This window comes from Eubalaena glacialis, chromosome 2, assembly GCF_028564815.1.
Source record: "Eubalaena glacialis isolate mEubGla1 chromosome 2, mEubGla1.1.hap2.+ XY, whole genome shotgun sequence".
NCBI lineage: Eukaryota > Metazoa > Chordata > Mammalia > Artiodactyla > Balaenidae > Eubalaena > Eubalaena glacialis.
The window spans coordinates 46078817-46094883 of record NC_083717.1 but is presented as its reverse complement, the minus strand read 5'-3'; the positions used below and the strand labels follow the sequence as shown (position 1 = coordinate 46094883).

At 35.5% G+C, this 16067-nt stretch overlaps 1 protein-coding gene across 7 annotated transcripts in view; it reads right to left on the bottom strand.

Annotated features, from left to right (window-relative positions):
* MCTP2 (multiple C2 and transmembrane domain containing 2) overlaps window positions 1–16067 on the bottom strand; it is a 190183-nt gene that overhangs the window by 4976 nt on the left and 169140 nt on the right. For all 7 annotated transcript variants that reach the window (XM_061181797.1, XM_061181798.1, XM_061181800.1 and 4 more), the window contains one exon: window positions 4738–4847. In XM_061181797.1, coding sequence (XP_061037780.1) covers window positions 4738–4847 — 110 coding nt within the window. The remainder of the gene's footprint in view (window positions 1–4737; window positions 4848–16067) is intronic.

The window sequence follows — 16067 nt, the reverse complement described above, 5'->3', positions numbered from 1 at the left end:
CAGGCAGCTTCATGTTTCTAGCTAAAATTTCTCCCAGTGTTCCTTTAAAATACTCTCCACTGTGTTATTCTAAAGACATTTAATTGTAGCATGGGCTTTTTGGCAAAAGAAAACAGACAAGGCAAAATGATGAAGGGAGACAAAGACGTATTGAGGAAAGATATATCTTCTATTGTTAATTATATATAGTGTGCGCATCTGGAGTCTTTACAAGGACCCGCCAGGCAGGGATAATATCACAGCCGATCAAAACACTGCATTCTTAGTCACTGAGAAGATTATAAACCTGCCCAGTAGCTCAAATGCACCAATAAGGGCAGAAGAAGTCCACAAAGCACTCCGACAGTCTATGTTTGAAAAACTTTGTTAGAATAAAAATTATAAGGAACTCAGATTGCATGCTTCAAAAGCACACCTTGTTTTTTTAAGATGTCACAGGCTCAAATGTCAGTAATTCCACCATATTATCTACCGTGTAAAACCAAGTGTCAAGAGGGGATCATAGAGCCCGTGGTCATCTTTAAAGGGCAACTGGGCAAGGAACAAGGGTTTGGGAAGAAGAATAGCTGGGTTCCAGTTCTGGCCTCACCATATATTATGAGCTGTAGTTTCAGACAAATTACTTAACCTCCCTGAGCCTTAGATTTCTTATATTAAAATTTGAATAATAAAGACCTATATTATATAGTTCCTTGGGTTGAAGGGAGAATCACATTGGACAACAAAGGCAAGAGGATTCTATAATCTGAAATTCCACCACAATGAAGGGAGCTACCATCATTACTGTAGATGTCAATAAGCCAAGAAAACAAAGGAGGCGGTGATGGAAGAGTCTTTATACTGGCAGGTATGTGGCTACATACCAAATTTGGAAGTGGTGGGTTTCTCCAGTAGCATGCTAGATGTACCTTTAGATTTTTTAACCTAAACAATACAGATAGAGCATATCTGCTGTGAATTTTTATGTTTTTTTTTTAGCCGAAGAAAGAAAGTGGGATTTAAATACCAAGGGATTAACATTTGGGAAAGACACTATCATTTAATGATGATAGATTGAATAGCTCAGTGGATTAGAATGAGCCCTCTGGTTAAAAAAATAAATCACTCCGAGAAAGAGAGAGGAAAAATCGCGTGGCTGCTTTGCACATATGGTCACTAGGGAATAAACACTTGAAACTGAATTAGAACATTTTATGAGTGACTGGCATGTAGTCCTGACTGCAAAATATTGGTGGGGGGTGGGTGAGGTGGGGCAGAGGGTCCTTGCTTGCTCCTGTATCAAACACTAAGTGTCTTCCATGTGATATATATTGTACTATCAAATGGAGGTACAAAGTTAAATAAATCACAGTTTCTTTCCAGAAGCTCAAAATCTGGCTTGGGGGGTTTGTAATCTACCTGGGAAAATCAGAAGTGGCTAAGATCAGAACTGAAAAAGTATAATTAGAGCATCTATGATGAAGAACAGAATGGAAGGAATATGGGAAACCTCTCAAAAGGTACAGAAAACCTCCATGGGATCTAATCCTCAAAGGTGCCTTGTCTTCTAGAAACACATACAACAAACAAATGACTGAAATTCAGTAGATACAGTTTTCTAGAGAAAATTCCCTCTTAAACCACTTCTAACTTAATTTTCATAATTACACTCCCAAATAAGAGAGGTGGTGAGCTCAAAAAATGCCATCTATGTAGATCACAGGTATTAAACTTGCAGACTCATCCACTCATAAAATATTTGCCAAGTACCCACTAAAGATCTACTACCTATATGTAGCTGCACTAGGAATTATACGGTTAAAGAGGAAAGAAAGTATCTCACCATTTAAAACCTTACAATAAAGTTGGTGAGTCAAGGAATATTCCCCACAGCCATCATGAAACTAGGCTGCTTTCATAGACTTATGTTAAATAATTGTGCTACTTAATAAATACTTATACAAAAATGTTATTTGGATGTAAAGAATAGGGAAATATGAACACAGAGTTAAAAAATTTTGTTCCAAAAGGTTAAAAAACATTGCACAAAAAAATTTAAGGATCTTATCCACCACTTCAGGACTCAATGAAAATGAGTAAGTAACTTAGGATAAGAAATAGTCTTTTGATGCTTAATAAGGTTAAAAGGAAAACTAGAAATTTAAGACGTATAAAGTTGTCTTCTTCTACATGATAAATTCTCTGCCAAGAATACGATCATGTAAGAGATGTGCAAAGGAAAGTCCTGGATCTGTGCTAGCTAATGACTAACTTGTCTTGGAAAAGAATAAGTCTTAACAGAATGGCAGAATATATTCCATGATGGTATGGCAGGTTTTACAGGATGAGAAGAGGCAACAGATCATGTGATAAGTCAAGGCTTATCTATGGTAAGCTCATCAATAAACTATAAACCTCTGTCTAGAACATAAAACTAAAGAATGAAACACAGAACATAAAGATCAAAGGGTTATTTTCATCCAGGAGAGCATCTTAAACTCCATGCTATTTCATAATTTCATCCATAAACTGAACAATAAATAGAACAGTGTCTCATTAAGTAGATGCAAAAAGTTGGTGTTGAAAAGCTGCCAAGAACTTGGAGGATAAGACGAGAAGTCAAAGGGATGTGGGGTAAATTGAAAGATGGATTGGAATCCCAATACTGACAATCTAAGGAAGAAATATAGCATAGTCTTCTTTCTGGAGGGAGAGATGCAGAAAAGCAAAACAAGTATATACCAGAAGGATGAAGAAATCATGTGCAACAGTGTTTAACAAGCTGACTGTCAACTCACACCAACTTAAAAAAGAGCAAAACACTGGCCAAATGGTTGTAATTTTGGATTAAGTTCTTGTTAGGGTCAGACAACAGTTTTAAGATCTGTGTTTTAAATGTGATCAGCAAATGGACTGAGAAAGTAACACTTAACGAAAAACAAGAAAGAATGAGATTATTCAATCTATACAGATAACATTCAGTATATGAGTATTCAGGGAAATGCTTTTATAAAATATGTATTCCTTCTTAATCAATGGGCCCCTGAAAAGCTCCATGCTCTCTTTCCTAAAGGTCAAGAATGGGCCAATGTGCTGAAACTGAAAAGCACAACAGAAAAACAAACAAAAACTAAGCATGGATATGAGACGACTTTCTCCAAGAGTAAGAGTCATCAAGTATTAAAATGGACCCCTGAAGAGGGAGTTAGAATATCTTTTCCTTGTCTAGGGCTTGTTACAAAGGAGAGAGACTTTATGTAATAGGATTTTCACCTCCTGGATAAAATAGAGAATGGATTATGAATGGATTATACTCTCTCAAAATCATTCTATTTCTGAAATGTTATGAGTTATTCCATTTTTCCCATGACTTTTCCCATTTCTGAATGTCTAGGTTTGGGCTTCCTCATCAGCAGGATTCTGCCTGGGTTCTCTTTGGAAATGGTCTACATTTAATGAATGGTTTTAGAAATATTATAGCTCTCCCTCACCCTGGCATTTGCAGCCTTTCAGCTTTTGCTTAAAGATGAATGCATCTCAACACAGTCACTTACATTTGGAACTTCTCTGAACCTCTCTTAACATCTGAAGATCCCTAGAAGTAACTATGGTTAAGAACTGAGCAGTGGAGCTTCCCTGGTGGCGCAGTGGTTAGGAGTCTGCCTGCCAATGCAGGGGACATGGGTTCGAGCCCTGGTCTGGGAAGATCCCACATGCCGCAGAGCGGCTAGGCCCGTGAGCCACAACTACTGAGCCTGCGCGTCTGGAGCCTGTGCTCCGCAATGGGAGAGGCCACGACAGTGAGAGGCCCGCGCACCGTGATGAAGAGTGGCCCCCGCTCGCTGGAACTGGAGAAAGCCCTCGCACAGAAACGAAGACCCAACACAGCCAAAAATAAATAAATAAATAAATAAAATTAAAAAAAAAAAAAAAAAAAGAACTGAGCAGTGGTCACAGGAGCTGAGCAACGGAAAACCAGAACTGATAGATTCTTCCAGAAAAGGGTTGATTGCTTCTCCAATTAACTGCAATGCACTCTCCTTATATCAACCCAGCGCCCACCCAGCAAGAGACACAAATATTCACAAAGTTGCTTGTAATTTTTCCAATTGCTAGCTTGAGCAGTAAATCAAGTCCTGAAATTTATTTCCAGTTTGCTGTTTTTGTTTCTACTTTTGTTAAAAGCAGCTAAACTTTATATAGGCTCACCATTTCCCCTGGTAAATAATAGCTTTTTCTTTCCTTTCAGGAACTGGTAAGGGAGTCACTGAGGGTCCCTCCCTTTCACCTCACTGCTTCTGGATTTAAGTATTGGGTTAGGTTATTTTTTTCCTTCCAGGGGAGATAAAGTGTCAGGAGCAGGCTAGCAGTGGCTAGATCTACTTTTACATAATATAAAGGGCAAGATGCAGGTGTTTGCTCACTCTAAATAACAGTGTTTCCTGAAAGTTACTGGGCCACAGAAGTATATTATTCAAGAGTATTTATGACTCTGAAAGCCCAAAGGGAAATAGCATGCACAATCACATTTTTATTTGATTGCAATTATGCAAGAGGCCTATAAATATCTATGCTGATCGTTCATGTAACTGGCCTTTTCAGGGAGGTCCTGGAAGTTTTTGTTCCCCAAATACTTTTCTTAATCTCATGTCTAACTGCCAACAAGAGCACATTTAAAGTTTATAGCCACACTTTAAAAATGAGTAATTGGTTCTTACCTGGAATTGATTGCTAGCAAAAGGACCGTGCCAAACTTACCCCAGATTAAAATGATGTACCGCAGTGGAATGAAATACAAAGTGATGGTGGCAACTGCCAGTATCAAACAGGCCAGGAATGAAAGGAATGGGACCGTCCAGTTAAATGTGCTGTAGACAAACCACATACATGTCATTTTCTCTGATGCTCAAGAACAGCTGTAGATTCATTTTGCCATGTTTACTTCTTAGTTTATACACATGAAAAAGGTCTATTGGAAATGTTTCTTCTCAAAACTTGGACATAAAAGTCTGCCAAACTGATTGGGCACTGGAAAAACATTCTTGAGGAGAAAGTCACAAGACCAACTGCCATTCGGCTTGTCAGAATCTTGGTGACTTTGCCTTCCTGGAACCGACAGTACTGAAGAGAAGACTTTGGCTCTCAAAAGTGATTAAACACTGCAATACCGTTATGTGGCTCTGTGCATGCAGAGCTTCAAAACGAAAGGTGAGTTAGGTCACTTCAAAGTCAATATTTCTCTCTCAATTAACACGTGGTTGCCAGTAAATATTGAGAAAAGGGAGGATATTAGTACAGTGCTTTTGCATTTTTCTAATAACTTATATTTAGAATTTCCAGACTCACTGACTCCAGAAGGTTAATAATGCCCTGAAATGGGCTGGGGAGCATCTGGCTATAAACCATTACACCACCAACCCATAGACAATGTAGGGAATGTTGCTGTATATTATTTTCACAAGGCCCTTGGCTCCTTTTGTTCTATTGCCTGCTTTGACTTGAGATCTAGAATATGGGATGTAGAACTGAATGTACTATGGAAATCCTTGCACAATCCTAGAAAGTGATCGTTAAATCCAGTGCCCTGATGAAAGCTCATGAGTGTCTGGGGCATTTCTTCTTCTGGGCCTTCATCTTCACTGAGATGAAAGATTTATTTCTGTTGTCTTTTTTTTTTGGGGGGGGTGGGTGTTAGGGGATTTGGGGAGAGCAGCTTATAATAGTTATTGGGCACTTAATATGTGCCACTGTCCTAAGATGTTTTTTTTATATATTTAGATTGTAATGCTCACAAGTAAGGATTATCCCCCTTTTATAGATGAGCAAATCAAGCCTGAAATTAGGAGTCTGGTGTTAACATATACACACTACTATATATAAAATAGGTAAACAACAAGGACCTACTCTATAACACAGGGAACTATACTCAGTATCTTATAATAACCTATAATGGAAAAGAATCTGAAAAAGAATATATATATATATATATATATATATATATATATATATATATATATACACACATACATACACAACATTGTAAATTAACTATACTTCAATAACAAATTTAAAAAATATAAGAGCAATCCAGTTATACCTCACCCTCTTGTTAAAAACTGTTATTAATATTTTAAATCTTTGCCTATGGAGAGATACAATATTATGTACACATGTGTGTGTATTTAATGTCTCACTTCTTTAAATTATAAGTAAAGGTGAATGCATTTTAATATGATTGTTGGTCATTTTAATGTGTTTCTTAGTGATATCCAGCTTATTTCCTTGCCAGAGGCAACTATTTAGGGAAGTGCTTAAGAAAATTGATTTTATAAGCAAACTGACATGGGTTTGAGTTCAAGCTCTACCTCTAAAAGTTGAGTGACTACAGGAAAGTGTTTCAATCAATCTGAACAATAATTTCTTCTCTAAAGAATGGGAATAATAATAATACCTATAACATAGAGTTTTGCTAGAATTAAACAGGTACTTGCATTTACAATAGCTCTGGTAACACGTGAAAGATGGTTAGCTTAGTTTTCATATTAAATTTTTATCTTAAGTTTGTTTCCAAAAAAAAAAAAAAAGTTAGCTCCGCTTCTAGCACACTGTAAAAACTCAAAAAAAAAAAAAAAAAAAAGGGAAAAGAAGTTACTATTTGTCTATCCCCTCCCTCCCTTTGACGTTTTCCTCAAATAAAATCTCTTCGGATACTAAAGAAATCAGTCTTTTGTCATATTTGTTGCAAACATTTTCCCAGTTTGTTGCTTTGTCTTTTTAAAAAATCTCATTTATAATTTTTTAAAGATAAAAATTATGTATTTTACATGACCAAATTCATCAATTTTTTTCCCTGTTGATTTTTAGATTTGGTATTTCTTGTAAAAGACTTCCCCTAGTCAAGTGACTTGACACCAAGAATTTGAATAATCAATATTTCCTCCACTCCTTTATCATACTGCTTTCTTGTTATTTTAAATGTCTACATATTTGTAGATCCATTCCTGACTATTCTCTTCCATAGCGGAATTTGTACTAGAACTTTTTAGTAGGCAACCTCACAATATTTGAGAAAATGTTATGGATGCCACAATTGCCCCTGTTATGCCAGGGCAAGAAATTTAACCTGCAAATATCTTTGCACAAGGACGCAGGGATAGTACATGAATGTGTGATGCAGTATGGTTTGTAGTAGTTAAAAAAGAAAATAGCTTCAGTATCATCAATAAGATAATATCTAAATAAAATAAATATCTAAACATCTAAATAAAGAGGAAAAACTAAATAGATTTACACTCTGCAATATAATACAGCTTTAAAAAACATTGAGAATATGAAAAGAATACCCACACAAATACCTTTGCCCTCAACACAGAGGCAGTGAAAAACTAAGTTTCAGAAATATGTAAGTATGTTTATATACACACACACACACATACTGAGAAAACCTCTGGAGGATATACTCCAAACTGTGAATGATAGCTCAATATGATGGGGGGAGAGGGAAAGAAAGAGGGAAGATGGAGCTACAGAGAATAACAGGAAGCTTTCTGTTTGATTACTTTTATAATGGATGTATATCACATAATCAAAATAAATAAAAATATAAAATCAATAAATTAAAACTGAAATAAACAAGTAAAAACAAATACCAATCTGTGTGCCCTATTTTTGTTTTCGTTGTTGTTGTTGCTTTTTAAAGCAGAGACATAGTAAGTGTCAGATCCTGGATACCAATCCACAGGTAGGTAGCAATGCACCCGTCTCTTTTCCATTAGGTGGGCTTAAGCAATGTACTCTACTTCTCTGTGCTTTAATTTTCCCATCTGTAAAGTAGGAATAATGACTTTCTACTTTATAGAGATGCTGAGGGGATTCAATGAATTAATAAATGTAAACCCCTTAAAAACAATATCTGGCACATAGTAATTATTCAGTAAATGTTAGCTAGCCTCATTTTTCTTGTTGTTATTGCACAAAAGTGACATAAATATGAAAAAAGCTAATTATATCAGGTAGCATTTTGAAGATAATAAAAACTATGGAAAATGCATGGAACTACTTTTTATAAAGAAATATACATTATGGCTCCTTTTCTAAAAATAGCAAACCTGCCTTTAAAAAAAGTTAAATAATAGCTAAATAATTTTTAATACCTTGAAAAAAAAAGAGAAAGCCACCATTAGGCTGACATAAAAATAAGAAAACATCAGAGTGTAAAATATATTTCAAGAATTCTGGAGATTACCAACCTCCAAAGTCAATTTCACTCGAATAATTTCTGCCAAATATTGAAATTTTGAACTTCTGCATCTGTTACCTGCACGGGGGTGGGGGGGGGCAGAAGATAAAGCCTAGGACCTCCACAAAGGAAGATTCAAGTAGAAGAACACTGCATAAAACTTACATTTTCAGGGTAAGGATGAATTGAGAGAGACAGACAAACAGACAGAAAGACAGACAGACAGAGACAAAAAAAGGAAGAAAGGAAGGGAGGGACAAATCCACCATATATAAGTGGATGCAAAGAACTCTCTTGTGTGTCACGATGCTAGTGCCAGGATTTATCATCTGAGTTTATGCTACCAGTATACTCTGAAAAGCCTCAGCAAAAAATTTAATTAAAAAAAGAGATCCCAGGTTGAGTCACCCCAAAGTGACTCGAGCAATAATCCTCTCTAAGGAAATGCACTATCAACTCAGATATCTGAGTATGCCTCACACACACACAAATCCAAGGAATATGAGTTCATAATTAAAACTGCAAAATATAAAAGGACACACAGCATCATGAGTAAGAGCCAGCAGAAGTAACAGCAAAATCCCAAACAAAAGACTTCAAATACGGAAAGCAAACAAAATATGTTAAATAATAATGTTTACTAATTTAAAAGTCATAAAACAGAGGCTTAAAAATATAGTCAAGGAAGAGATGATGAAAATGACCAAGAAGATGTGAAAACAAAGCAAGGAGAACTTTAAAAAGAAATACAGTGATTAAAGTTAAGACCCCCATGCATGGATTAAACTGGATTTTAAATATCAGAGGAAATAAGGTTGTGCAAGATAGTCCAAAGAAAGTACTTAGAAGGCATCACAAAGAGCAAAAAGATAGATGTCAAAGAGAAGAGACATGGAACATAGATTAACTGACTGAATTGACTGGGAAGATGATAATAGTAACAATTAATATTAGATTGTGGTAATAAGCCATGCTGTAAACTCTAGGGTAACAACAACAACAACAAAAAATGGCAAAAGGGTGCTTATATATAGAGGAAAATAGAAGAAAATTACAGAAAATAATGAAAAAAAAACCAAAAAACAGAGCAAGGGCAAAAAAGACACAATAAAAACCACAGATTTAAATCTAAGTATATCAGTAACCACATTAAATTTGCATGCACTACATGCTGCAAGTAAAAGACAGTGACTCTCAGAAACAAGAGAGATATCTAAACAGGTTGAAAGAAAGTGATAGAAAACTTGTATTATGAAGAAAGCACCAAAAGGAAGACGGTATAGCCGTATCATTAGTTAAACAAGACATTAAGGCCGATTTTTAAAATCGGTCACTTTCTATTGATTAATGATCCAATTCAACAGGAAAATACAACAATTTTAACATGTGCAAACCAAATAACATAACTTCAGAATATAGAAAGCAAAACCTGATCAAACTACAAAGAGTAGACAAATCCATGACCCCAGTGGAAGGTTTTAACATACATCTTTAATTAATACAAGAAGAACCAAAAATAAAGACCAGTATGAGTATAAAAGATTTGAACACCATCAACAAATTTAGTCAATGAATATATATAAAATAATACACTCAATAACCTTCTTTTCAAAAATTTATAAAAGTTGGCCATTTGTTAGAAATTAAGCAATATACTTCTCGGCAAGGAAGAAATAAAAATAGAAATTAGAAAAAAGTTTTTACTAAATGTGAATTGATAATGAGTATCAGTGCCTAAATGTTTGGCATGGAGCTAAGCATTTAGGAAACTGTAGCGCTTTAAATGCTTACGTTAGGAAAACAGAAAGATTGAAAATAAATGATCTAGTTATCTATCTTAAAGAGTTAGAATAAGAACAGTAAATTAATCTGAAAGAAACTAGAAGGAAGAAAGTAATAAAAATAAGAGTAGTAATTAATGGAAAAGAAAACAGGCAACAGGGAAGATTAACAAAGGCAAATGATGGTTCTTGCTAAAGACTAACATAATTGATAAATGACTGTCAAGAAGAAAGAAGGGAAAACACAATTTTGAGGATAAAAAAGTGAACAATGCTACAGATTCTACTGTCATCAAAGATAGAGGATTTTATAAACAACTTCATGTCAAAAAGTAGAAAATTTAAATGAAATGGAAAAACTCTTAGAAAATGACAACTTACAGAAACAGATATGAGAAGAAATAGAATAGCTGAACAGATCTCTATATATACTACAGAAACTGAATATTTAATTAAAATCTTCCCTGAAAGAAAACTCCAGGCCCAGATACTTCACTAGAAAATTATATAAAATCTTAAAGGAAGTAATTACCCCAGGCTTACACAGACTCTTCCAGATAATGGTAAAGAGAGAACACTGTCCACCTATTGTATGAGTCTAGAATAACCTTCACACCATAAAGAATTTTCAAGAACAGAAAACTATATATCAAATCTCACTGATGGTCACGGCTGCAAAAATCCTAGGCAAAAAAATTGTAAATAAAATCCCAGCATATATAAAGAGATTGGATAGCATGATGAAGCTGAGTTTATTCCAGAAATGTAAGATTGGTTTAATATTTGAAAATCAATCATAATAATATACCACATTAACAAAAATAGGAGAAAACAAAAACAACCATAAGATTATCTCAATGAATGCAGAAAAAAAGTTTGACAAATCTCAAGCTACATTCACGATAAAAACTCTCAGCAAACTAGGAATAAAAGGGAAATTCCTTAAGCTAATAAAGCACCTTTACAAAAACCTACAGAAAACAACATTCTTAAGGGTAAAATGTTGAAAGCTTTCTCTCTGAGATCGTGTATGAGAAAGGAATGTTCACCAACACCAATTCTGTTCAACACTGTACTGGAGCTACTAGCCAGTACAATAAAGCAGGAAAACAAAGTAAAATGTATAAGGACTGAAAAATAAGAAAGAAAAAAAATTATTCCTGGATGATATGTTTATGTAATACAACATCCAGAATAATAATCTTCATATAAAAATTAAGATAATTAAGTTTATCAAGGTTGATAGATTCAAAGTCAATGTAGGAATATTAATTTCACTTTTATATCCCAGTAACAAACAGGTAGAGATGAAATCTGAAAAAAAAGATACTCTTTAAAATAGCATGAAACAAATCAAGTACTTCAGACTATATCTCACAAAAATGTGTCAAATTTTTATACATATAACTCTCAAATACTGAGATAAATTAACGATGATCTAAGTAGATGAAGGAGTATATTACATTCATATGTTAGAAAACTTAAATTTTAACAAGATGTCAATTTTTTCCCAATTAATGCAATCCTTATAAAGATCTCAATGATCGTTTGCTTGTGTGCAAGTGCATGGTTTGTCACGTGTGTTTATGTGTTGGATGCTAAAAGTGGAGATATGTACCAGACACATTCGTACACACCCTGTCAGATTAGCCCTCCCAACAGCCAAGTCAGTTAAGTCATGTATTTTTCTCTCGGCAACCCACAGTTTTAGTAGTAAAAATGTTTAAATGTTTCAGAGTTTTTTAAAAATTTAAGACACAGAGGAAGAAGGTCAAAGCAATTTACCAAAAATAATACTCATAATCGTTAATATTTTTACGTGATTACTAAAGGCCATCCACTGGTTTAAACTCTTTATAGGCACTAATTCATCCAGGAATGTTATGAAGTAGGAATTATTATGATGCCCATTCTACAGATGAGAACTTGAGTCAGAAAAGGTAACAATTGGCCCCAATCACTTACTCCCAGTATAAGTGGCAGAACTGGGATCTGAATCCAGAGAGTTGGCTCAAGAGCCTACACTCACTGTCTGTATAGTAGACATTTCAGAAAATGTAAGATGGCACATTTTACTCATTTAATCCATTGAATATTCCTGCTTGTAAGACTGAGGACTTAATTCAAAGATACTGGCACTAACACTCAAAAACTTACTAGACCATCACTCCAGTTACCGTGGAGTATCTTGTCTTTCATAGAATGCCCAATATTGAAGAACTCTGATAAATCAAAGCTTTCCATCTCAAAATTAAACAATTTGTTAAATATTTTCATAGAAATCCCCAGATTTCCTGAGTTGGCAGCTCCCTAATTTCTAAATAGGGAATCCCTGACTCAAACCTTTCAATGAATGAAAAAATCCAAGGAATCCCCACTCATTCATTCAACTCTTCAGGTTCACTAACACATCCTAAGAATATCTTTGACAAAATTTCAAAACAAAAACCAGAAATTATTGTGACCACATCCAGTAAGGTGGGGAAAACTCCATCCTAGAGTTCCTCTCCCAACTGGGTGCCCCACTAGTTGACCTTTGTGTCAATGAAGTCATTATTTTTCTCATTTCCTAGGCATGGAAAAATGAAGTCCTCTGACTCTTCTACCCATGGAAACAGAAACGAGGGTCATAAAATCCTGTAGACCATTCTTTTGTGATTTACCCACATGATGCTTTCCTTCATACATGCATGGTTTTCACCCCAGTTTGTGAACTCTCCCCTCACAACTGGTCTCCTGTCCTCACCTTAGTCTTTCTGCCTTCATTCTCTGTCCCTTAAACACGTAACTTTAGATAAAATATAAGATACATCAATCTATCATTCCCCACGTGCTCACCGTCATTCAAACTTCACTTATCCTTCTTTCTCATCTTCATTGCTTAGTATTTCATAATATTACTTCAAAGAAGTTCTTCTTGCTAGGAATGTGCCTTCTAAGCCTTACTCTGGGACATTTGCAGGGAAGACTCCCCTGTCCTAGGTCTACCTTAATTTCACTATCTCCTCTGTGGAGACTTCCCTCACCACTCAAGGACACAAGTGTTGGAGCCACCACTCTATAATGACAGGACATACAAGATACCTCAGTATTCTGACCCACCCTGTCTGCTGCCTGGGATAATATAAATGCCACATGTTAAGCAAATGTTAGCCTGATGCATGCATACATTTGAAATCTGTATACAATGAAAGAAGGTAATTAGAGAATGTAGAGAAAAGAAAATACCGTTCACTCCATGTAAATGCAAAATCATCAGGGTCTTCTCTGTCAGTAGCAGGGAAGCCTTGCTCTGAGAGATTTATGTAAGTCTATTTATTTGTTAGCTGCCAAAAGTTGGGTAAAAGATTTCCTGGTCCTTATGCACTGAATTACAATGGAATTCCAACAGAGTTACACATGACGTTGTACTTGAATGCCCAGTGGGAACTTTAAGGTCACTGTAATAATGAATGGCCAAAGAATTAATAGGAGTTGAGCCTCATGTGCCTTCCTGTGTTGCAGCTGGGTAGAACAGTGCTCTGTTCATGGCTGAAAATACGTCTCAGATGTGGCCACCACAGCTGTGTTGGGCACAGCCGCCGTCAAAAGCACTGTAGAGTTGGGGGCCTCTTTAAATCACTCTGCCCTCTCCTCATCAGACACAGTTCCTTGACCATTATCAACTACACAACAGCTACATTTGTCTATTAACAGACATTCAAACATGGAGATACTTTTACCAAAGGACATGGCCTTCTTGCCTCAGTCTTGCCCCCGCTCCACATCCTCTTATCTTCTTTGCTGCCAGTACCTCCCTCACTCAATTTTTTTCATTTGCTTTTCCATCCACTCAAGGCCCTGCATGACCAGCCGCATTTCCAGGCTCTGCCACGTCCATCTCCAGTGGCACAGACATACTGACGCCCCTCCATCTCCCTGTATCTAGCACAGTCTTGGGCTTTGAGACTCTGCACAAAGGTGCCCACCTACTGAAGCCCCCATTCATCAACTCTGTGCCCAGCTAGCTCTTCTCATTCTCAGAGATGCTGATAAGTTGTTGCTTCTTCAGAACTTTCCTTTGTTTCTCTCTCTCTCCTACAACCTTCCTGGGATGTAGGACTTCCCCCTGCATCCTACCTAACCTCTATCTAGCATCAATGTTATTCTAATTGTCTTATTAGTGTTCTTCTCCCTCGTTGGAAAATAGATTCCTACAGAGAGGGAAGTGGGGAGTGGCAAGATGGGGGCGGGGGTTTAAAAGGTACAAACTACTATGTATAAAATAAATAAGCTACAGGAATATATTGTACAACACAGGGAGTATACCCAATATTTTATAATAACTTTAAATGGAATATAATCTATAAAAATTTACTATCTTGTATACCTGAAACTAATATACGATTGTAATCAACTATACCACAACAAAAAAATGAATTAAAAATAAAGTATTATTTATTTTAAAAAACACACAAAGAGAGAGAATAGATTCCCAGAGGATAATGACATTATAGTGTAAAGTGAGGAGGGGAAGTTCAAACCCAAGATCCATGGCTTACTCGTTGTGTGATCTGGGCTTCATATTTAATCATTCTGTACTTCAGTTTCTTCATCTGTAAAATGGGGATACTAACAATCCTTACTCTGTAGGGTTGTTGGAATCATTTAATCCAATTTCTTTAAGTAACTCCTTAAAGAAGTTGCTATGTGTAAAGGGCTTAGAACAGTATCTGGCTGGCACATGACATTAGTTGATGTTTCTATTATCATTGTTATTGTGGATGCATTTCTCATTCTTAAACCAAGCCAGTGCCTGAAACTCAAACACTGATAGTTGAATGAGTGAATGGAGAATTATAAATGCTCTCTTCATCATTTCACTATTTTCTACTGTCACTTATGTTTTTGCTAAGCAATTTTGAGGGTACATTCAGGAATCATTTTTCAATTTATATGAAACCTAGAGAAATAAAGCAGATAAATATCAATATACATGACCAAAGCCCCCTACTGCTCTTTAATTTTTCTTGACATTGTTCATGGGAATAACAATGTGTAAGTTCAGTAAAAACTCACTAAATTTGAAGAAGACTTTGAACCTGTTTTTTTAAAGCAAAAGAAACATGTTTGCTATGCCAACAATAAATGGACATTCAAGGGCAATTTCATGTAATAAGGGATGGAGGAATAACATCAGTAACCACAGAAAGTTCCATGTTAGTTGTTTATATTTCCTGATGTTAATCACCACTTATTGATTTCCCTGCATCTTGATAGACAAAATTTCACTTGGCTTTTAGCACTAATTTCAGTCTCTTCTTTATCCATGTAATTTCTAAATATTATGTTCTTTACTTAAAGAAACTAGAATGGCCAGTAAAATATGAAACAGTATTAATTAATCTTTAGAAAGAACAACATGGCTGACACAACTCTGGATTTAAAGGGGAAACAAACATCTACAATTCAAAAGAAAGAAAAACCTGCTCTGTTCATTGGTATCAAATGAAGACCAAGTTACACAGAGTTCACAATGTATAAAACAAAATAAATAAAAAAATAAAAACATGAATCACAGAGAGTTTTTCTCAATTGAGACTCCATTAGAGGATTTAGCCTTTATGCCCTAATGTAGGGGGATGGCAAGCTATGGGTTGGAGCTGAGTCAAATCTAGCCTGACATCTGTTTTTGCAAATAAAGTTTTATTGGAATATATATCACATCCATTCATTTACATATCAACTATCTGCTTTTACACTTAAACAAGGGAGCTGAGTAGCTGTGACACAAACCATATAGTCCAAAGCTGAAAACATTCACTCTTGGGTCCTTTATGGAGAAAGTTTGTTGATCCCTGTCCTAAGCTGTCCATGTATGTGATGAATTAACTTTACATCTTTGCATCTGCGATGTTACTAGTTAGGTACCATTCTTTGGAGAACAGAGAAAAAAATTTCACACAAGGCATTTACTGTATTCTGTGATTCAGATGAAAAAGCCTCTCTTAAAGCATATTTGCTTCCTTTTTTATTTCTGTATAGGACAATCTAGTTTTTAATCTATAGCTTATCACTTAAACCAGAAT